This window comes from Anopheles arabiensis, chromosome 3 (genome assembly GCF_016920715.1).
Source record: "Anopheles arabiensis isolate DONGOLA chromosome 3, AaraD3, whole genome shotgun sequence".
Classification (NCBI taxonomy): Eukaryota; Metazoa; Arthropoda; class Insecta; order Diptera; family Culicidae; genus Anopheles; species Anopheles arabiensis.
In genome coordinates, this window is record NC_053518.1 from 75473833 (window position 1) to 75497908 (window position 24076).

Genomic DNA, 24076 nt, shown 5'->3' on the forward strand with positions numbered 1-24076 from the left:
ATCGTTCCTATCTTATTCCTAACTCGTAGGCTTTGGTTCTCTAATTGTAAAAAACATCGAAATAGACGACGACTAGTTAATAGAGCTAATATTTGGGAATTCAGAAAAATAACAAGTACCAAATTTTGAAGAATCATTTAGTACAAATTACCAAACAACAATACTTCCAAAATTGAATCAGGATAGAAGAGTGAACTTATAGCCTGGAATCTCTAACTCACTTTTTGAAGATTCATAAAAAAATAATACACTGTACACTTCCATTTACTATTCCTTTGCGATCAAGCTAACTCATTCTCTGTGGCGACGAGCGATTCACTACAGAATCATACTAGACTAGAGACTTTTTCTCCGAAAAGATTGACCTGTAAAAATACAATAAGCAACACAGAGATTCATCAGAACTCTTTGTGCTGAGTTGAAAGCAAACATAGTAACTTGTCCAATTCAACTCACTTACTCACTTTTACTCAGTGTGGACATCTCTACTTGGTATGAAGCTTCTAATTTTATCACTTTCGGATATCTTCTTGTTTGAAGTATCGACTGGTACGATACTGCAAACCTATACAGTGCTACCAATTGGCCTATAGCCGCATGTCAAATGTTCGTGCTTATGCTCCACCTTGAACAGATATTACATCGATCAGACGGGGTGTTTGTTTGTGGATGTAGCATAGGAATTTATCATATTTTTAAATAGTTGTATCGTGCATGTAGCTCTTACACTAGTTAATTACCTTTTTTTTTAAGTCGTCGATACGATAGGTACTCCAATTAGCAAATGAGATAGCTAATCTTATGAGCCGGTCATTGCTGCCCTAAGAATCTAGATTCTTTCGCTGAGATTCATTTAAATGAATCTTAAGCGATGAATGGTTCGCATCTCGAATTGAATCTTCAAAGATTCATGAAAGCATAAAGATTTATGAATTCAGAAAGATTCATAAATCTCCAAAGATTCATGAATCTGTTTACAATCATGAATCTTCAGACGTATATGATTTACAAGATACTTAATTGGAGGTGATCCCGTGGTACAGTCGCCAACATGAACGACTTAGCGCCATGCCCGTCGTGAGTTCAAGCCTCGTATGGAACTTCCTAGGTAGAAAGAAGTGTAACTATCCGGCTGAATGGTACCTTACTAAGTCTCGAAAACCTGTATAGACTGGCATGACCGCGTAGGACGGTTACGCCAAGAGGAAGAAAAAAGAAGAAGCTTAAGCTATATGAATCTAACGAGATGCATGAATCCCCCTAGACATTCATCAATCTTTCAAGATTAATGAATCTTTGCAACCGATATTCAGATTCATTGAATCATTTCAAAGATTAATTCAGATTCATAAATCTGATTCTGATACACCTAACACTACCACTGACTGATTAGGACAACCTTGTCCAGCTCAAATCGACAGGGATTGTAATCTTCTTGTAAGATCATCATGTTTGGAATATGTATTACACTGTTCAGCAAATCATACTTACTTCTTTTATATGGTCCAGCTCCCTAACCAGATTTCCTTCTATATTTTTTCCACAACTATTTTCTTTCTCCCAATTCAAACGTAGAAATAGTCGGATTTTTGTTTAGTTTCTAGTTTATTGTACAAATCAATGCGTGTATTACATCATTACAGGTGCTAGCTAATCTCTACTTTCAACAACAAACATTCCATGCCTGGATATTGTGTGTGTATCTGACCAAAAGATATGCGTGCGATGGTGCGTTCGACATCGATGTATCGGTAAACTTCGTGGTAGCAAAGATTCTAGCGGCACCTAGCGATCTATCTTAAATTCTAATCGATCGATCGATTACATCAATAGCTTGGTTGTGGTTATGTTTTCTATTACATATATTAAACTGGGAAAGGCACTTAAATCACATGAAGTTATTTTCTTAGAAGTTGTGGCTTACGACTAAATATCTTTTTTTGTTTTGTTGTTTTGTTATTATAAGCTACTACAAACAAATTATGCTCCTCTCGCGTGGAGCTACCCATGCACCAAGGTGGTAGAGAAATATGTGTGAGACAAAAGCGCTAACTAACGCTTTAATGAATAATCTGCTTAACAATAGACGAATATTGGACAAATTGTTTCAATGAAAAGCTTATAGCCCTTCCATTACACTGCGCTGGTGTAAAGGGGAGACTTGTGGCTATTAGCCTTAACGATAGTTCCTAAATCTTAACAACAACTCTGTTGACTTATTATGAATGACCACACTTTTGAGTGAAGATTCTGTTGTATTATTCTTAGTTTAATTTAAAAAACAAGCCATTAAACTCTTCTTCCTTTCTCTCGATCACTCCCTTCCCTTTCTGACACATCACATGTAACCGGCGAAAAGTCTACGATGAGAAAGTGAGCTCAAATGTCTCTCATCGACGACTGTTGATCGGTTGTGTGTCCAGAGCCGCCACGAAACCTTCCTCACAATTCATTCTCCCTATTGACTTTACCAACTTCTACTTCTACTTCTACTTCTACTACTACTTCTATAATATCAATGGGGAAACATTTCCCACTTTTGCTTCAAAACACTAACACTCTACTTCAAATATTGCAACGATAGCCTAGTACTACCGGTGAGGTTTCGACTTACGAAACCGGTTCCGGTAATTGTTTGCTTACGTGGCTAATTGTTTTTATACTTATTGAGAAGAGATGAAAGATTTCAACTCGTTAAAAGTGAGATAAAAGTGTATGAAAGTGTTGTGCACAGCAAAGAAAAGAGAAAAAGTAAGTGTTTGTAGAGTGTGAAAGTGAAAACAGAACAGATACATTTAATTTCTAAAAAAAAAAAAACACAACAGCACAATGGAGCTGTGTGTCGGAGAGAGTTCCTTAACCTAACCGTACGGATTCACTTACATACCTAGTTGTTTTTTTTTTTTAATTATTTTGTTACGATCGTTTGTTTTTTCTTCTTCTTCTTCTTCGCTAAACCTTAAAACGTTGTAATGTTCATAGAACTTACAGTAAAAATATATCATAGATATATGGGACCGAAATTACCGAATCTGCCTTTTGTGGCCAGGCGCCCGTAATACCCGGTGCGCCCGGAAACCAGCACACAGCAGAAACGGTAAGCAAATACGTTAAAAAGTAAACGACGAATATTAAAGTCGAGATAACGACTCGTCTGCGTCCTAAATGGGGATTGCTACTCGAGAAGCCGGAGAATGCAGTTACTCTCTCGAATGCTTTCGAAAGCAGTGATATAAAGGACGCTTCTCCACCTGCGAGACGGCATGTCCGACGTGCGGGTGTGTGTGTGTTCTTTTCTCTGATTTCTCCATCCACAGATCGGATCCAGCATCAGGATAACACCGAACGGAGGAGAACAGAAGTGAGTGGTGTGTATGTGTTGGAGATTTTTGCTGGTACCAGGAGGATCTCCTACATTCAAGAAGAGCTCCACCAGGACCAATATCAAGGACGGTAAGTAATCACATCATTTTTTAAGAATATTATCCTAAAGCTTGTAAGCTCTATCTCGCTCTCTTAAGGGTTGTGTAAGCGCTGTCATCTGTCATATATACCGATCGGTCTGTCACCATTGTTCTGCCTGGGTTAATACTACCCAAGAAGAAGAAGGTAGAGTCGTCCGAAATCCGGCTAGATCTACAATGCTCACTACCCCCTCCGCAGTGACGAGAAGAGTGATTGTGCCTGTGAGTGATAATACAAAAGAGTGATTACGTCTTAGCTGACTGCAAGTGCAAGAGAATGATGCCTAACCGACTGTCTGTGGTTAGATCGGCAACAAACTGTGCGTTAAAGTGTGCTTAAGCTGCTAAGGTATCCTGCCGAGCATACGCGAGATATGTGCTCCTCTGTTTACGTTTCTGAATGTTTGATGTTGCTGTCTGTTTTGTTGTTCTTTTCAAATAAATTACGCATAATAAATATTGTCCTACACTCTAGCCGCGGAAGTAAAACAAAACGGGAAACTACAGCTCTACAGGCCGGGGTCGCTCTTAAGTAAGGTGGTTGGGATGGTTGCGGTTCTCTACAGCGCGTACGGGCTGCAGAACTGGTACACCAACCGTTGCGAGCGTTCCGTCTTCTGCATGATACCCTTCTTGTAGTACTGCCGTATCGAGCGCGACAGCTTGTCGTAGTTCATGGCGGGACGGTTCTTGCGCCGGCCCCACAGTCGGGCGACGCGCACCGAATCCTCGATCTTGAACACACCCTTGGACCGGTCGATCCAGCGGATCGCGTTCTGGTGCTGTTCCGGGCAGGCGAGCAGCTCCTTCAGAAACTGCCACAGATGTATGTGGGACCCACCGTGCCGGGCCTTGGCCGGGGCAGGTGCTCCGGATGCTCCCGTGGTGGCGCTGGTGGCGCTTGTCGATGGACCACCGGCTGAAGATGAGCTGCCAGGGCTTTCCAGCGGCATGTCTTCGTCGTCATCTAGAGGTGAAAAGAAAAAAGAGCGAGAAAAACAAACATGAAACAAAGGATAAATTGTGAGTGAGGAAGATCTTTTTTTGAAGAAACGTGAAAGATCCCCACATGACTAATGGGAAATAACATGAGAGTTTGTGATTTTGGGCTCCAAAGTGGTTTTTGTGGCCTTCACCTAATTAGCTTGATGAGGGGTTTCGCCGATATCATCGCAGATTGCTATCTGGTGAAAGATTCTGAGAAATACCACTAGGTCCTAACAGAGTGAATGAATCACATTACGTGAGATTAAATTTGATTGGAGTTTCATCTTTCATGATTTTGAAGATTTCATTTGAGTTCCATCAAATATTTTTGGAAAACCCTAAACTATGAGCACCATAATGTCGTTGTCTAGGGCATGTAACTTTCTAGTCAGATCTTAAGTAAACATAAATCACATAATCAATGATTAACAGACATCAAAGCCTCAAACAAACTCCTTATAATCGCACAAGAGTTCAATCTAGCGAAAAGATTCTACAAAAACTTTCCTTTTTCAAACACTTCAATCCAACATGTCCTCGGCAAGTGATTTCAATCGCCTCCCTTCCCGCATTTGCTCTTCGGCAAAGCTCACCCATCGAAAGCTACAACACACAGACCCTCTCTACACACACACACAGACTGCGCTAAATGCCAAACGGTTTCAGACACATTCCGGAGCGCTTGTGTCACTGTGCCTGTGAATTAATGGCCGCGTTAACACCGGGACCGAGACAAGTCTGTTTCTCGCCGCGGTGACACCGTCGTGGTCGCCACTGCCGCGACAGAAGGGGAAAGTGTAAGACAAAGGCTTGCAGGCTCGCGAGCTTCGAACCACTGCTCAATTACCATAGGCAGGGGAGGAGGTATGCAAATATGAAAGGTCCTGCACCTTCCCTCATGTCTGTCATGGGGTGTTTTAAAGTAAAACAAGCACGACAAAAAACAAGCCTTCTCTTCGATTAAATGCATTGAAAGGATGGAGAGCGATGAAATTATTTGAAACCAACAAAAACTTGTTACACGTAAAATGTGTGATTAAAATCTTTTTTTTACAAAATCCCAAGGTCCCACAAATAAAGCTGGAAGACTGGTTAATAATAGTCTTGCTGCTCGAAGGTGAATTGAGATGGATCTTATAATCAGGTATTATTATTGGCTGTGGCGCTTCGGGACACACGCGCTTTCCCCTTGAGAGAGAGGGTGACCAACCGACGACAAAACTTCAACGTCTCTTTGGGTGAGATTGAGAGGAATGGTTGAAGAGAGACAGGACGGGTGCGAACGAAATGAAGCATGATGGTAGACCGGGTGCCGGTTTGGCAACACACCGCACGAGACGCGACGCGATCGCAGATCAAGCAGAGAAAGCAAACATTCGTGGCTGATGAGGTTGACTATTTACCTCATGACGGGGATGTGGGGAGGTCTCGCTGTCTCTTTCTTCCCTACTTTCTCGATCTTTCTTAATGTTGTGTTTTTCTTCCTGCTGTTGTTGTTGGTTTTCAATCGATAAAAGGTAAACCTCAAGGACGTTTGCGATGAGGTTATGTAGTAGGCAAGCAGCAACGACCGGGTGCGCCCGTCTCCGCCATCTTCCACCGGGTGCACCTTCAGAGAAGTGAAAGATTGTCCCTCCCTCTCTCCCCCCTCTCGCGGGCCGGGGGTTAGTGGATATGGTGAAAATATGTGACCAAAGCCGCGAAGGCCAGGGGAGGAGCGCGTAAGTGCCTTCAAAACGATGATGGAGCCATTTTCTTTGGCCACAGCCACACTCGAATTACCTTTCCCGGGCAGGGATGGTGTTTGGACGGCCACTTTCTCCCACCCACCGCATCATGCGGGTGACTAGTTTTTTTTTTTGCTGCACTCTTCCTCTCTTTCCCTATCTGCCAAGTTTGCTGGCTGCGTCGAAATTAGTGGTGCAATTTCATCAAACGGCGTTGTTTGGTTTTCTTAAAACGCAAAAAGATGAAAGACTGAGTGGAAGGGAGAGAGACAGACAGAGAGAGAGAGACAGAGAGAGAGAGAGAGAGTGAGAGATAACTCATCCTACCCTCTCTGTATTGAAATAACAAACTTTTGGAACAAGGGGTGGCTTGTGCTGTTCGGAGAAGGGATGGTTTCGTGGGGTGTGAAGAAAACAAACTCTCTTCTCTTGGCACACGGCACGGCAAATTAGCCAAAGTTACGTGAAGGAAATAATACGCAGTGAAAGAGCGCTGTTGCGTGCTGTGGATGCGAATGCGTTGCTCAATTGCAATCGGGTTACGATCGAAAGTCTGGGGCGTTGTGTTTTTTTTCTTCTTCGTTTCTTCGTTTCTCGGGTTCACAGGGAAAGAAACTGTTTGTTTATCATATACACAACACCTCTGGAAAAAGGTAAAAGTCAGTCTTGACGGATTGCAAGCTGTGCTGCTGCATTCTGGAATTGAATACACAACGAGATCGTTTTAATGGAAAATTCCATCTAAACTCCAACTCATATTTTTACATCGCATTGGCGCTATTTCTCGAACAACGAAAAAGCTTGTGTGAATTAAACACGCTTCTGAAGGGATTAAAAAATCGTATGCGTAATAGTGAATGTTTTTCGAAGTTGGGGTTGCTTGATTTTGATCCCGAAACCTGTTTCCTTTCCCCCAATTGTCAACCCCAAAGGAGCAGAAGCAATGGGAACAGGGAGTCAGTGTCAGAAAGTAGAGGAAAGGTAAAGCAAAACTTGCTCAGTTTAAGAAGTAAAGCAACAAAAAACACAATCCATCCAGCTCCAGACACACACACACACGGGCGGGTGGGGAGGTGGACACAGGACGCGAGCAAGAAAGGAAGGAACAAACAAGCGGGAAGGGAGAAAGACCTTTGCCGTTTTGCTGATCGTTATTCCGAAGGTCGTTCCAAGGCGAAATGGTTTCTCGCGTCCTCTCGCGTGGACGTCTTGCGCGCGAGTGTTTGTTGCGCGGAGCGAGGTAAAGGGACAGGTGAGCGAAGGGCGCTTGTGTATCTACCACGGCGCAACAGCAAAATCAATTTCACCAGAGAAAGTCTTGTCCAGAAGCGGCACAGTTGATCGGTTAAGGTACGGTGCTGCGCTGTGGGGAGAAGAGCGCGGTCGTCGATGCTTAAGCGCAACGGTCGACGCGATGTGTATCGATACGACGGCAACAGTGTTTGTGGTAGGATTGGTTTTTCAATGGTTTGTGGGATCTTTTTTTGTTGGAGTAGGAGTTCCATAAGTTTGAATACTTTAGAGGTAGTTTGGAGGGGGAAAAAGGGTGATCTTCAGTGAATTGAAACATGATCTGATATTTATAAAATAAGAAGAAATAATGCTTCTTAGTAGGCATGATCCTAAAGCATTGCAAAGATCACCTCTGAAATCCCGAGGATCTCGGAAGCATTGCACATGTAGGTTTCAAACAATAAAAGACGATCATTTGTTTCGTCTAGACATTGAAGTTCCTTCGTACGAACGAAGCCTCTTTGGTTCCAATCACGTAGAATACTCAAAAAATCAATATCCAAATTGCAATGACTAAAATAGAACTAACTATTCCTATTTCCCAATATTCCAATAGTATCTGTCAATGTCCTATTTGCAAAGACTCCAATAGATTTATGTATTCCAACATCAGAATAGTACATATCAATATCCCATAGATATAATAGATTATAATACAGAATTCTTTATCAACTTACCGTCACTGATATCTCCATTCATTGAGTCACTGTCGAAGTTCTCCGCCATCGGTGGACTGCTGCTTGGGCCGGGCGTAGCACAGCTGCTACCACTGCCCGTTCCAACGCCGGCCATCATCACACCACCCAGCCTACTGTTCGTGGGTAATCCAGCAGCAAAGCTAGATCCATTGCCATCGCCAGACACTGGAGCGCATCCCATCGACGAGATGACGCCACCGGTAGAAGTGAGACTGTCGGTAACCATACTATCGACCGTAGCATTATCACCGACCATTAGCCGATTGATCTGCTTCCACAGATCAAGGTAGCCGTGTAGCTTATCACCACCCTGTGTACGGAAGATATGCGCAAGATGAGGTGAAATGGATTAGTGAAGGAGTCTAGAATACGCATCTCCTACGCCCCTTCAAAGCTCCCACTCCACAGAGCATTGGAATGGAATGTTCCGCAGAAACGGAATAAGCGTCCCCAACGGATGGGGAAGACTGGTTTTTTTTTGTTTCACCGAGCGAGGTTAGCAAAAGGGTTGTGGGCCGAGACGTGCTGTTACGACTACGGAGCGATACGGCCGAGCGTTACAAATACATAAAATCGCGGTGAAAGTGAAAAGCCGCCCGGCGAAGCGAATGCGCCGAGCGGGCGTCCAAATGGCACAACAGACACACGGGGCACACACACACATACACACATGGTCGAACCAGTTTTGCGGTTAGAGTGGATGACTGGTGAGCGAATCGAAATCCATGGGCACATAAAAAAGACGACCACGATGAGTAGCAGAGCTAAAGCATACAGCGATTTTTGGCGTACCCCTGTGACGGGGTGACGCTCTCCAGCTGTGGTTGTGCGCGTTTGGCCTTCTCGCGATCGCTTGCTGTGTATAGAGCGAAGAGAGGCTGACGTCATCGAGGTGTTGAGATCTGTTCGGTAACCGGGCCTTGGACCTATGTGTGTGGTTGTGTGTTTGCCAACAGTTTTGTGCGATCGTGCTTACCTGTGGTATACGACGGACAAACTCCTCCAACGGTAGCGCTGCCAGTTGGGCACCATTTTCCGGGAACAGGGCGGCAAGGTTGTCTAACCGGGGCAGGAAGTACTTGCCCATCGCCAGCTCCAACCACTGATGGACCTTGGCCGTTGTCCACTGCTTGGGATCTGGGAGAGACAGCAAATAAAAGGACGTTATAGCGCATTATTGGCATCACATTATTCAAAAAATTAAGATCTCCCAAGATCACTTACCGGAAGAGATGCCCAGCTCGGTACAGGTCGCCTGCATACCGTTCTTCATCTCCTGCAGGGCGAACTCAAACACCGGCCCAATGTCGGCATGGGTCGTCAGCCCTCCGATCAGCGAATCCAGCTCTAACGGTTTCAGATTGTGCCGGCGCTGGAAGCTGGTGTCCTGTAGATGCTCCCGCAGTATCTGGAATCCACCGGTCTGCGGTTTGCTGGCGGTGCCAGATGGTGGCTGCTCCAGCGGGCCCGAATAGTTCGGTTCCACCTTTACGAAGCCCGGCGAGGGCGACTGTGACTGATGGTGGTACGGCGATGAGTCACCGAGCAGCGACTCCAGATCGATGCTGGTTTCCGCTCCGGAATCGTACTCCGTCTTGATGATCGGTTGATCCAGCAGACTGCCCGCCTGGTGCTGATGGTGATGGTGGTACGGCGACACGGTACGCTGCTGATGGCCCGTTTGCTGGTGCGGATGGTCCAGCAGCCCGTAGGACGAGGCGGTCGATTCCGGCGATGCAGGGTTGCTGCTGATAATGCTGCCGCAGCTGCTGTAGCCGCTGCTGCTGCTGCTCCAACTGTCCGACCAGGCCGTCGACGGGTGCTCCTGTTTCATCGGCTGCATCGGCAAGTCGTGAAAGATCGTGGCCGGTATGTACTCCGGGCTTTGGGCGGGCTGGCCGCCGTACGACTGCTGCTGCTGCTGCTGGTGCAGCTGGGACTGGGGGCTTAGCGGCACTTCGCCGTCGTTCGGCAGGTTGACGGACAGGTCGAACAGTTCCGCGTACGAGGCGTACACGTCCGACGTATAGTTACCGGCCGCCGGCACTGTTTGCGGTGTCTGCGGAGAGGACGGAAGAGGAACCAAAAGAGATATTGAATTAGAATTAGTGGGATCAAGAAGGTAGTCCAAGCATTGCGAAATGTCAACGGTGACACTCACTACTAGCAACTAGATCACAGACGAACACCACACACGCGCGCGCCCGAGAAGCGTGTATCGAGCCTTCCAAACCATATCACAGACTGACACACGCTTCCAGACCTAGAGCAAGGTGTAGTAGGCAAGCGCAGTTTGCCGGAGGCGATTCTAGCCATCTTACGAATCTAAGTCTCGCCCCTTCCCCTCGCCAAACTAACACACAAACAGAGAGAACAGCAAACGTAGTACGTTTCGCGAATTCCTTTCCACCTCGGTGTATTGCTCTGGCCCGTTCTCCTCCCTGTTGGGGCCTAAGCCCCCATGTTTCGAACGTATGTAGTAGAGTCACAACCGTCGTTGACGTCGGTGTGGGAACGTCAGCAGCTATCGTCAAGTAAAAAAAAAAGACTATCAAGCACTATGCGCGCACTAGTAGGTAGGGTAACCCATTCTACTACGCCATCGTTTCGCGTAATGCCATTTCCTGCTCTACACTGTGTCACGTTTTTTTTGTTCTCTATCTCTCCCTGTGCCTCTCTCTCTCTCTTCTTCCGGGAGGCGTTCTAGCGTTCTGAATGGATTCGTCTTATTCTCAGGCACCTCAGGCAACAAAACACACACAGCAACACACACACAGAAGCTACTGTTGTTTCGTCTCCTTTCATCTGCTCCCAGGGGGCGAGCTGACAAACAAGTTGGAGCGGAGCGCTGCTGTAGCTTCGTGCTTGGAGGTTCTAGCGCCTGCGTCATCTCAACCGGCTAACGGCTATGGCACGGTGTACACGTCGTCGGGTCGCATTAGTATTCGCAAACGACAGGCGCACAGGCTCCAAGGCCTATACGCTTCACTGGAGATTGTTGGGGCGCGCTGCTCGAGAGCTCACCTAGCTTCACCTGTGTGGAGCAGTGTGGGCTTTAGATCGTATCGATAGAGGAGCGCTTATACTCTTACCGTGCCGTGCTTTGCTCCCACCTGTTTCAGTAGCTCGTTCAGGAGCTGTTCGGCCACCCGGGCCAGTTGCTCCATCATGAGGGTGCTAGTCTCCCGCCCAGCTCCGTCAGTGTTCGAAGATCGTTTAGGCATATTCGCGCGGTGGTGCTGGTTGTGTGTCACTTGTGTCACTGTTGAAGAGCGGTTACGCTTTACGCAGCTCGCTTGGTTGCGCCCCTTTTATAGTTGCGCTGAGTGCTCCTCAGGCGCTTCAGGCAGTTCGCACTAATCAAAAAAACATCTCATATCAACTATCTTCCTTGTACGTCTTATCACGGGGACGTTCTTTTCGCAGATCCTATCGAACCAATTCCAACTAGGTTCGAGCGAGTTAAGATTCTATTACATAAATGGCACCAAACATGGGTGGTTGGTCTGATAAGAGACGCACTTCTAGTGGGCCCGATCCAGTTCTTGGAACTGTACCAACTTTGTTGCAATGCCGCCATATTTTGATGGCTTTTTTTGCTCAGTTACTTCATCAGCAACTTCATCGTATCTTCGAATCGATTCAAATTCTGTGTCCCAATTGGTCCAGCCTCGGACCTCGCCGGAGCACCAATGGGAGAGACTTTGGGCTCCAGCACCTAACAAGGGGCGGACTATTGTCATTACCTGGCAGCGTAGAGGAAATGTCCTGAGGGGCGGGTTAGACAATCAGAACAGCAGAAAAGGTCGACACAAACTCGTTTTCCATCTTGCGAATGGCTTGCTTCACCGCCCTATACCTATACCGGTATGATCGGTAACGTAATGATCTAAATTTAGCCCACAACTTGGACGTACGTCTCGCACGTCAAATAATCGCTCAATCATCGTCTGCTGTGCGGGAAGGGGGAGTCGTACAGCTTTGCCGATCGTTTAAGATCATCCAGCATGATCCATCAATGTGACCGAAAAATTGCAAACGATGATCATTGAAGACGTTAGTTCCAGTGTGTGTGTAAGTGTGTGTGGCAAGATCATCGGCGTGGCACCGCTTTTCCACCTATATACTCGACGGTACTACTAGCTTGACGTCAGCATCGATAGCTCTGATCTGATCGTTTGTGACGCTCGGAAAAGTACCTGCACGTCTGTGTACCGGGGGAGATCGCCGGGTGTCGATTAGTGGGAAATCGTTTATTGCCACTGTTTCCGATGCTCGGGAAAAGCTGTTTCGGATCATTGTGTTGTGAAGCGGTTTTCGGTGGGAAATATAGTGCCCGACATCAAATGACGCTTCTCGCTGCATGTATTATTGCCCCGTTCTCAGAATCTCCGAGCCCAACGCTCTAACGTTCTAGTGATCGTTCGCGGGCGCTACAATTTCCAGCGAAGTCTCGTCAGGCGCTGATGCATGTGCTTGCTTGTGGGTCGGTGTTAGCATTTCGCGATGGTGGTGGGTCCGTTGGAATGGATATTTAGCTTTTCTCACTGGGGTTTGAATTAAACGCGTCACGCGTGTATTATTGACAACCGGGTGAAAATGTGTGCATTTGCAAATTTTGTCCCCATCTACAGTGCGCACACCAGGCCGCGCCGCACGATCGCTCCCGAGCACGTACCGTACCGGTTGGATTGTTCTATGCTGGCACACCTTAAACTCCAGGGGATTGTTTATGCAAGAAAACAACGACAGACGTGTGACATGCATCTCCCCTGTTCGGTATGCGGCACCATAAATATTTATGTCAGCACGCTCTAGCATGGCGAATTCGCCCGACGACCGGCAGCGCATGGTGCATTTTTCGAGCCTTCCACACCCACGGGCTTTGCATTCAACCTGCAAAGGCAGCAAATAAAAAAAAAGTGGCAAACAAATTTACCGCTTCTCGTGCTTCACATCGGCACACAACTGAAGGGCTCAAAACTGTTTGGCAGAAGCGGCCAACTTTCTGTACCGAGTTGGCGAGCGCGCGAACGCACTCAGAAATCTAATGAAGCTATCGCACACTGCTCAAGAAAACACCGTCCCGCTGCACACTTTCGACAGCGACCGCTTCTCGCACATTTTGGCCTTGTGTCTCGAGATCGTGTCTACCTTTCCCGACGACGATCCGGTACACCCGGGTGGCAGCAAGGTTCATTGCTAATTAAAGGCAAACCAGAACGATACCTGAAAGCTGGCAAACGATGCTCTCGATAAGGGCAATTAGGCAGCGCAGCCGCAGCCGAAGAAAGTGACCGACGTGCGCTCTAGAATCCAGATCCAGTAGAATGTACACGATCTTGGGATGGGCATATGCCGACTGGTTCTGGTCGGTGGCCACTTCCCAAGGTCTTCCTGCCCGTGGTGGCCAGCCACGTTTGGTGATCTATCCCGGTTCGGTAGCAACTTTCCCTTGCAACCACACCGCACGGCCAAGGGGACATCGATCTGGAGCAATTAAATTAAAGCCAAGTCCCAGTTTCCCTTTTGCGATTGTTGTGCGATGTTGTTGTGGCGCAAATAAAAAAGGGCCAACAGGTGTGGATCGCACTGCGGAAGTAGTAACTCTCGGCTTCGATGGGACCATATATGGAGGGGGCAGCAAGCAGCCAAGAATAGCAGGTTTACTGGGAACATACTGGGCGCTGCAGCATCGAACGATGATGAATGGCGTTTTGGGAATTGGGCTGTGATGAATGAGGAAAAGAAATGAGTGATAGTGCAGTGGGTGAGTTATGGTCAGTCTGTGTGCAAGCCAGACGCTGCTTGTGGCAATATATCAGCAGCAGACATCAGAGCAGGTTTAAGGGTGCTTTTATTGATTTATTTGTTGATTTGTTCCTTTGCAATAAGAAATAGTTATCATTATGTTAGAACCTTGCTCTAAGGATCTTCATACATGTTGATAACATTAAATCACTTCGAGTTCTGAATATGATTTCATAAAACTCAGGAATAATACATCTGTTTGAATTTAAATGTAAGAGATCGGTTGAGTCTTTCCAAAGCTCTCTTAGTAACGATGCTGTTTCTTGAATGTTTCATGTAAAACAAGGCTTAGGTCGTCCTCAAGCTCTCTGGTGGGAATGGAATTACTAATTGATAATCATTAGTGAGAAATGGTCATCGTGTGATATGAAAGAATTGACATGCTCTTTTGGACTTTTCGTAATGTGATGTCACAACATGTCGTAACAAAAACAACACATCCGCGTTATCTTCATATCTGAGAAGACTGAAATTGTGCCAGATACATGTTTGGCCCTAAATGATGCTTTAATGCTTGCATTAAGACATATTTATGACTTCTTTCTTTACATCAAATAACCTTTATTGAGTCTAAAAGACTTCTTCGCGTACGATAAAACATCCTATTGCCTCTTAGAGTTAAGAAAGAAGGTCACAATCTTGAGATGGTGGTCTATAAATTACATTTATTCGTGTTATTCCTGGTTTCCTGTCTAAATTCCTGATTAAATTGTTCAACTATAAATGTTTAAAAATGTAAACATTCAATGTCTTATTCTATTCGGCGTGTATGTCACATGGTATTTCCTAAATCTAACGATTCTATCGGATCCTGTGCCATACGATCATCAATGGCATTAAAGCTCACGAACATGTCCAACGCTGCTCAGGAAATTGTTTTGCTTCGATTGGTATGCCAATTTCATGTCATTAGTAATGGATGTTTGGTTTGGAACTAAAATCAATTCTATCACCGTGTAACGAAAAAGTGCGGTAGAAGAACAGGCAACAATAAATGCCATTTGAATCCATACCATTACTTCGACTTTAACCTTAACGCACACCGTACCACAGTATATTGCAAAACACAAAAAAACCCCTCGCTAATGTGGAACAAGAGGTGTGTGATTTAGATTAGTCAGCAGTTTTTGGGTTTTGCTATGCAGCTACGATTTTGTATAATATAGCAAAGTAAATTTGCATGTTTGCATTAACCATGATGATCTAACTGTGGAACGGTAACGGACAAATCGATCGCCACGGTCATGCCCTTTTGCTTCGTTTCGAAGAATTTCGAGACTACAAATTCGTGATACTGGTACTGACACACTCACACACACACAATCCCTCAACTCCAAAGCTTTTTGTACTGAAAAAAAAAGGAGTAATAATTACACCACAGCGAATTCAACACGCAATCGCTTTTAACGTCCGCGGCGGCTGCCATTCTGATCCTCCCGTTAAGAGATTATTTATAAATTGTCTTCCCAAAACCCGCCCCAAAAGCCTAAACCCTCAAGACCCTGCGGGGTGAGCTTTTTGGGGCTGGGGCCGGTCACACTCATTAGTATGCAGGAATCTGGTAACATTATGCAAAATTAACTACCGATATGCGGAGCGTAAAGGCAGATTTTCGACAGAGGTTTTTTGTTGGCTGCTGCTGCTGCTGCTACTCAGAGCTTTGCGGAGGGACAACTTCGACACGCGGGGCAGCATGTAAACCGTCTCGTACCTTCCTCTCTCAAGCCCTGGGGAATAAGCTCCGTCTCGAATCGAGATTCATTTACTGCTGCCATCCAAAGATCCAGCGAGGGCCTCAAATGTACGCAATAAACACGGCAGCAAATGAGTGAACACACCCGGGCGACCGGTTCTCCCCAATTGTTGCTGTTTGCGAATGCTGATCGCGGAAGCAACAAAATTCGATTCGATTCGTGCTGCCATTTTGTGAGCCGCTTCTCTGTGTCTGTGTGCGTCTGTTCCACCGGAGATTCTATGGCCGCGCAGAACAGAAACCTTTCAGAACGCGAATACCGGTTTCCTGCTGGTGATGAGGAGTCGGTAAGCTTTTCGGGGTGTGTGCGCGATCTCGTGATCTTCTCACCGTAGTGCGGCTGTGCGCCGAAGCGACTCGGGCAACTATTTAACACCACTGTTTAGTTGCGGCGCAATAAGGGCAACCCTTGCCGTAGCGAATTGAAGCAACACTTTCGATTTCGAGAACAAGTCACGCTTTTGCGGGGTTGACTGGTGTTTACGCGTGTGACGGAAAACAGATCGCCTGTCGTAGGTTGAAGTGTTGTCCCGGAGCTTCGGATCGTTTCCTGGATTAGTCGCTGCACCTAGCACCCATCCACCGCAGGGTTGCACAGGCTCACTCCGCCAGCCTTGAGAAGCTGGTTCGGGTAGTATGTTTGTCTGTTTTCCAACTGGATTAACGTTGCGTAACTACCACGGCGCACGGTGCAGGCGAGTTCGATTCGCTTCCAGAGTCTTTCGAGCGAAGCTGCATTTTTGGGTCACTCCGACCGGAGTGAAAGTGAAAGGCCAAACCCGAACGCCCCCTCCCCCTCTCCGTGTGTGACGTCAAGCATTTGAAAGCGCGCCACTGCCACCATGAAGAGTTGTGAATCAGATTTTCAACCAGTGCACCATCCAGTGTTGCACATGCTCGGCGCAAGTGATCATGCAGAGTCGGTCTGAGTCAGCGATCGACGTCAAACGAATCTGTCCTTCGAGCACCGAGCAGCATCGAATTGGTTGGAAATTCCCAAACACACACACACGGTATCGATAGTGTGTACCAGAGAATCAGCGCAGCATTGCAGAATCTCTCTCTCTCGTGTGCGTCTCTTTCCTCGCGAACCATTACGTAAGGCGGTAGATCGAGCCCAAAACGGATAAAAAACGATGGCTTGTTGCTAATTCCATTGCTTCAAGAGTGCCAAGGGGGAAAACCCAACAACCGTTCGGCCCTCATCGACCACGGCTCTCTTCATCGTAACAACAAGCCAGGTCCGCTTGTGGCAGCAGCGTGTACAGCCATCTTGAGGCAGTGGTCGTGCGCGCGCGCGCGCGACTTCAATTGCGCGATGGCACAAGTGACGAACTCGTGTTTCGTTTCGCTTGCAATCGTGCTGTAATGTACTGGCGCTGGAGCCAAGATTCGGAGCAAGGATATCCAGGAAGCGGGTTGAATTCCATTCCCTTTCATCAACGTTGCTCGCTGTGGCCTCATGATCTCTGTTCCAACCACTGAGCGGCGGCGGAGAGGCGTAAACATTCACGTACATTCTTGCCTGCTCAGGGCAGACTTGAAAGGGCCCCTTTGAATATGTGTCTACCCCACGGGCTCAAGGTTGCCTGCAGGGAGTGCAGCATTATGGGTAATAGAATAGAATTCTAAACGTTTCTAAACGGGTGAAGGAAAAAAAGGTGTGTGTGTGTTGTTGCCGAGACGGTGTACACAAACCCCAGCCTGTCCGGTGGGTAGGGTATAAAATATGGCGGCCGCTGATGAAGAACCGGAGTCGTTTAAGCCGGATTTATGCGCGCCAGATTGAAAGATTGTCACGACATGGGACAGCAAAATCAGATCGGTTTCCTGGTACGGGTGGCACACCAAGCACTCCGGCCACGCTGTTGCCTTTGCTTCATTATTGATCGCTGCGAAAGGCGACTTTATCGTGCGCCAGAATCGCACCGATTGACGTCGTTTTGATTTGCTTTTGCTTCGCATGTTTCTGCAAATCAAGCTAAAGCTAAAAATAGAACCTTCTTAACGTACGTGGTGTGCTGCGGCGAGCAGGATTAAATGCAAATTAAACCACATCAATAAATGCGCCGGATTGAATGTGTTCCCATTAGCAAACAAACTGTTATAGCTGTGCTATAAGGGTAGGGTGGTTTGCTTGATGCCCGTACAGCTAAACAAACCTCGAGAACAAAGCACCTCGATCTGTTTAGTACAGGAAACATCTGGCCCAATCAAGTTGGATTTGCCTTTCGCTCCTCTCCATTTTTCAGAAGGGGTTTGAAGGGAGTAAGGTGGTGGTCCGAGGTCCAAGCGCACACTATTGCCATCGTTCAATAAACTACACAAACGGATAAAAGTGAAAGTTTGTTGTGTCCAGGTGGTGGTTGTGTTTGCAAAAAAAGAAAAGAAAAATGGTGTTGCAATTTTTACGACACCGTGTGCGAGACTTGCCCACCAGCTTACTACTAGCGCTTGTGTTTTATTAGTGTTTATCTCAGGTTGTATGAAGGAGAGGTGGAAAGCTCAACGCAAACAAGGCGAAGCAAAAGTACAGAGTACTGTGAAGGTCGTCCCACGATCGTGTGGTGTGGCATCAAAAACTGGCACACACTGTATTTGCCCCCAAGTGGCCCCGTAGTCGTCAAACAGGCGCGCTAACGTGCCCGGTGCCAAGCCTGGAGCTTGTGAAACCATCTTGTGCGAGCGCGAAGGCGACGATGATGATGATGTCATCGGTAGTGGATTAGGCTAAGGTTTGGTTTGGTGTGTGTGTTGGTGAGATACCTGGGACCGTCCAGCCGTTCGTTTCAGGTGATCTTTACAATTTGCACCTCGCAGCGCTCCGAATAGGTTCGCGCGTATGCAAAGAGAAGTCAGACATTGATGGACGGTCCGTTTGGAGCGTTTTTTTTCTGCAATATCACACAATAAACCCGGAATGCTCCGAAGCTATTCCGACTTCAGAGCCGCTAATGACATTCGCAAACATTGGTGAAATGGTGTAATATTCCTAGCACTGTGGCGGGCGGTGATTATCGTAGTGTAGATTCCAACCCAATAGAAAGCCCCTAGGTACTCATGGGGCCGCTGTAGGTAGGAGTAGATCTCTGACTAAGCGATCTGAGCAACTTGATTTTTGCATATCACTCACGTCACTTCCCGCAGTGGGCGCAGGACATGGCAAGTGAGTAACCGCAGCACCCACACTAATGACGTCCGTCCGAAACCAGTCCTTTGCGCTGTGGTAGGAAACACGGGGCGTTTCGTTAGCGTCATGCAGCAGTGGAGACCGGGGTCGAGAGGGAAATTAATTCCACGATCGAGTAGGGGGATTTTTGATCGATGCAAGCCGTACAGTGCAGTGCCCGGAAGACGAAATCGTCATGTTGACGATGATAATGTCTAATTACGCAGGAAGTGAACATTTAATCGATTATTCAAGAAATGCTTTAGCTTTCGAGGAAAAAGTTTACAAAAACTTTTTGTTTTTTTGTTGTTGTTGTCACATGAAAAATTAACGTTTTGTTAGTTATTTACAGCTGTTGCCCTTAAATAGTGGCTCAAACTCACCTGTTTTTGGCTCTTAGACACCAATTTTGGACAGCGTATCACAATGTTTGCCTCTTAGGCATCATTTTTGTCTCTAAGGCATACTCTAGGGATTGTTTATTGTAAGTCAATCGCTTTTTTTTACTAAATTCATTGTAATGTCAGAAAATGTGTGTTTCAAAATTATTGCATTTCCGTAAAGTTATTATTAATTCAATTGATAGAATTTAAAATAATAACATTGTTATGCCAATTTCGGAAGAATAAATGGAGTTTAAAAAGTTCGCATGTATTTTCAGGTATCAAAAATAATTAGAAAACTTATTAAAATTTCAATAGTTGTTTTTTTTTACTAAAAACTAATCTAATAACACAACAATTTTGCAGTGTGTTTGTAATTAACAAGTACAGTATTTGTAAATCTGCAAAAATAGCTTGTAAATTTATCATGATTCCTACAAGAGTCGAAAATAGTAGCCTTACAAACAAAAATAGGTGCCTTAAAGTCAAAAAGACGCAAAACTTGATGCCTTAGCGGCAAAATTTGGTGGCAACGATTGTATTTAAGAATTACCACTCAATGTATAATTCAAAGTTTTGCTCTTGGAGTTAAGTAAGCGCTTAAACGTACCTCATGTCTTCACGATGGAGAAGCATGGTCATTGACGTAATGTGAGCTTTTGGGGGGAATAATTCATTTGTTTACTCATTATATCTATTAGGCTTATTTCATAACATTGGTTCATTCAAAAGTGTCTTTTGTCGTTTTGTCTTAAAATACATCTTGTCTTTTCTAATTCTTAATTAAAGACTTTAACACGTTGCTTTTACAACTTCCACTTAGCACGCTTGTACTAAAAATTATGTTTTTAATGTAATTATTAGCACAAGCCATCTCAAAACAGTTCCAGAAGAGGCTTTTACGCCATTCAAAGCATCTTCAGCGCGTGCTGTGATAGTTTTAAAAGCAATAATCATGCTAATTACATCACAACACACAACAAAACAACAAATAAGGGACAACACACACACACACACCGACACAAAATGTCCAGACTGTACTAAGCACATTAGCACCGTCATAAAACAATCCCCCTTTCGTATCCCCCCATTACGATGGGAAGAGGGTAAAGAATCAAACAAACATATCCATCTCGCAAATATTGCGAGTCGCCGAGTTCCGCAGAGCACATCCACCTTCACAGGCGGCCATACTTCAATCAGGCAAAATAATACACCTCCAACGTCTTCGTGGTGTGCGTGCCTGTGTCTGTATTTGCACTTGAACCAGGTATATTTGCACCGAAATTAACTATTCCATCCATTCCGGCCAGGCGAGCGCGTCGTTGGCAATTTCCAGAGCCAGAGCCGCCGCATAGCCGCTTGAATAAATGCGTTTTAATTGCCCTCCCGTCCCGTTCGAGAGGGGGCATGCGAACGAACGAACGAACGTCAATTACATATGGGTGGGTGTACGAGCGAAATGAAAAAAAGTGCGCCCGATCGTCCAAGTAGGCGAAAAGTGCGTCATCGATCGCGACCCGCTCCAGCCACGCGGCGGAGTGTGAAGCATTACATCACACGCTTATTTTCTTTTCGGCCGCTTTGCTTTCCTTCCCCCCTCCAACAACGCCATGAGAGCGTGGAAAACTCTCACCCTACCACGCTTGCTTTGTCTGTCGCTTACCTTTTCCTTCGGGTACAGCATCATCTCGTACGCCATTGTTGTTGTTTTTGCTGCTGCTACTGCTGCTACTGTTTGTTGCTGTGATGAGCGACGTAGCGTTTGTTTACGTTTTCAAGGTAGTAGTAGTGGTAGTATTAAGACGGTAATCTTTTTGCCTCTTTTTGTTTCGGCGCAGACGTTTGATTACGATGATGGTGTGTGGATGGATGCGCGCGCGTTATCAAATCGCGGGAGTTTGCTGATAGGCATACACACGCGCACTGTAGACACACACACACGACACTACACTTGCTGCTGGGTACACTGGCTGTTATTTCACCTTTCACTCGCAAGCTGAACTTTTCTGTGCGTGTGTTTGTGTATTGAAAGCAAAACTTATCTCCTTCACACTACACACAGAAAAAAAGAGAGATGCAACAGTGAGTGGGTGGTGTGATTTGTTTGCGCGTGTTGTAATTGCAATCTCCTCGCACGGGTTCAAAGGTATCTTTACGATTGTTCTGCTGCAACTTTAAGACACAGGTTTTCTCTCTCTCTCTCTCTTCCTCTTAAAAAGGTATAAATGTGCGTTTAAATAAAGCTTTTTAGTCGTTTCGTGTATTCGCCAACAACGGTTTCGGGTCTAGAGCCGCGAGCCTGGACACCACTGGCACGGAGCACTGATAAGACAGGTTGTTGGCAATGGGATGGCGCTATCAGCGAAGAGTGGCACACTTCGTTGATTTGTTTTCTTTTTTTTTTTTGCTGGTTTGCTCTCGACTCTTCTCTGTAGCCTTGTTTGCCCTTCCCAAAGCCCTCCACACGGGCGGTGGTGGTCGTTTCGGGGTTGCCTTTTTTCTACGTGATTTACTTGCAAAACGCCGCACACCGATTGTACGCGCGATAAACCTTTAACCTTCGTTGGTGTGGTTAACCACTTCACTCCTTTTTTTTTGCTGTCTGTCTGTCTTTAGGTCGCACCTTGGCTCACTATTCCGGCAGCACGGCGCACTACCGCACTGTTGTTGCAACGCACTTGATCCTTTCCAGCGCTACTGTTCATTGCGTTTAGCGGGAGCCCGTACACTTGCAATTGGATCAACAAACAACAAAAAAAGCACAATTTATTTATTTACGTTTGTGAAAAATCATTAAACACAAACACCTACACACACACACACACACGCAAACACTGGAACAGGTATGGGGAGCGCACAGCATCCGGCGGACGCACAACTGCTTCGTTCGGCTTTTGGTTCGGGAATAAGCGAACGGTTTGCGAACGCGCTCGCGCTAAGCCGTGATCGTGCGCGCCAGGCCGAACCGACGCAAAAATCCCCCGCCGCCGGCCGCTTGGGCGCGCTGGTTGGCGCTTTCACTCGCTCTGGTGCGCTCTCGCCTGCCGGGCCTGAGCGGGAGAACGAGAGCACTGGAGATTATTGGCGAAGCACGAAGGTTCGGCCCCCAAACTCTGCTCGCCCCCAGTGCCATCCAGCCCCCACACATCGTAAGGGACGTGTGGGGGTTGTGTTGAATTGCTGAATGTGGTGTGGTAGTGGTTGAATGGCGGGGCTGTGTAGAGGCCCCAACGCGCAAAACCGTCAACCCCCCGTGAGGAGGGGTGCGTGCGAGTGTGTGTGTGTTTTTTCTCTCTTTTTGCTTTGCTTCTCTCCCCTCTTTTCTTTGCTGCTCCGCTCCGGCGAGCGTGTCTCGTTTGAAAGTTTATTTTTCACATCTTTGCCACAAACTGGTTACGTGTGTGTGCTTGTATGTGCTTGTGTGTTTGTATTTGATTGTATTAAGCTCTTGTCTTGTTGTTGTCTTTTTCTGTTCTCTGTTTCTGTGTTGCGTGTGTTTTTATTTTTTGACAATGTTTTTTTTTATATATTTAATTGTCTTTGATTTGCTGTTTGTTGTTTTTCTATTGCTTTGTTGGGGGGTTTGCTTATTGCAGACTATTCGATGTTGTATTCACTCCCACGTCATTGCTTCGATGGTTTTGGTTGTGCGTGCCCGATGAGCACGCACGTTTTTTTTTGTATTTTTTTGTTTTATGTTTTATAGTTTGTATGTTTTTTTCTTCAATATTTATTTCTCTCTGGTCTGTTTAGTTATGGTTGATATGTACAAGATGTTTTTTTATTTTTCTTTTATTTTACTTAAAATTTGTTTGAATTTGAATTAATTTTTATTTGCACTTTATTTTATTTTCCTTATTATCAACAATTAGAAAACCAATCAATGCAGAATAACTTATTTTCAATTGCATACGTTTTTAAAATTCATGCAATTTACTTACATACCTGATTCTACTGCCTCGCACTATTTACGTTATTAGATGTTTTGTTTGATGTTTTATTCTAAATTTTGTGGGTTTTTTTTCAATATAAAGCATTATACATTTATTTTTTAGTACACTGTACAATATGACTGGTGGATCTCAATACTATAAATATCATTCAATACTTATTTTATCTTTACTGTATTCATAATCATGGATTAGGCATTTGTTGTGGGCTTATTCACTGTAGCAATGATTGTTATTTTGTTTATCAGTATTATTATTTTGTGTATGAATTTAAACAGATTATGAATTGAATTGTTCTAAAACATTAGTAATTCATTTAAATTTAGGAATCAAATTTACAAGATGTATCAAATTTACAAGCTGTATCGGTCTGTAGGCTTTTTTGAGATTTTGAAAGGAAATATATTGAATTCTTTTTCATACATGACGGATTTTTTGGACCATTGCTCCTGAATAAATCTCCATCTCAAACTACTGTTTTACCGGTTTTTTTTGGTAATTTAACATTGAGAGTACAAAACAACGACAGATGAAAATTATAAAAAAATGAATGTTTTTGTATTATTGACTGTGCAGAATAATGAGTTTATTTCCTTGACTGTTGTGTTTTTAGTTGTTTGTAAATTTAACCCGATATTTAAAACTAAGAATTCTTGTAACGGTATATCTATTGCTACATTGAAAGTCTTTATAGTGGCACATTTGTGCATAATAACACATGCTATGAGTTTGACAATGAATTCTTTTGCTTTGTCTGCTTTGTTTGTCATAAAACAAGCTTTTGCTTTTTAAACAAATATACAATGCTCAATTGCAAAGTGTTCCATGTTACAATAAT

General features: G+C 45.2%; 1 protein-coding gene across 1 annotated transcript; it reads right to left on the reverse strand.

Annotated features, from left to right (window-relative positions):
- Positions 1-1584: 1584 nt before the first annotated feature.
- Positions 1585-22204, reverse strand: LOC120901544 (DNA-binding protein D-ETS-4). The gene is made up of 5 exons (XM_040309571.1): positions 20952-22204; positions 9394-10228; positions 9146-9306; positions 8149-8479; positions 1585-4431 (listed from the first exon to the last, which is right to left on the reverse strand). The coding sequence occupies exons 1-5, from the start codon at positions 20985-20987 to the stop codon at positions 4025-4027; spliced, it is 1770 nt and encodes a 589-aa protein (XP_040165505.1). The 5' UTR covers positions 20988-22204; the 3' UTR covers positions 1585-4024.
- Between the last annotated feature and the right edge of the window lie 1872 nt (positions 22205-24076).

Bases quoted from the DNA above. Each gene is read 5' to 3' on its own strand.
- LOC120901544 (XM_040309571.1), bottom strand. From the start codon at position 20,987: ATGGCGTACGAGATGATGCTGTACCCGAAGGAAAAG. The intron at 10,229-20,951 runs GTAAGCGACAGA...TCCTCTCCGCAG, and splicing joins TGCTGTACCCGAAGGAAAAG to ACACCGCAAACAGTGCCGGC. The intron at 9,307-9,393 runs GTAAGTGATCTT...TGTCTCTCCCAG, and splicing joins CGAGCTGGGCATCTCTTCCG to ATCCCAAGCAGTGGACAACG.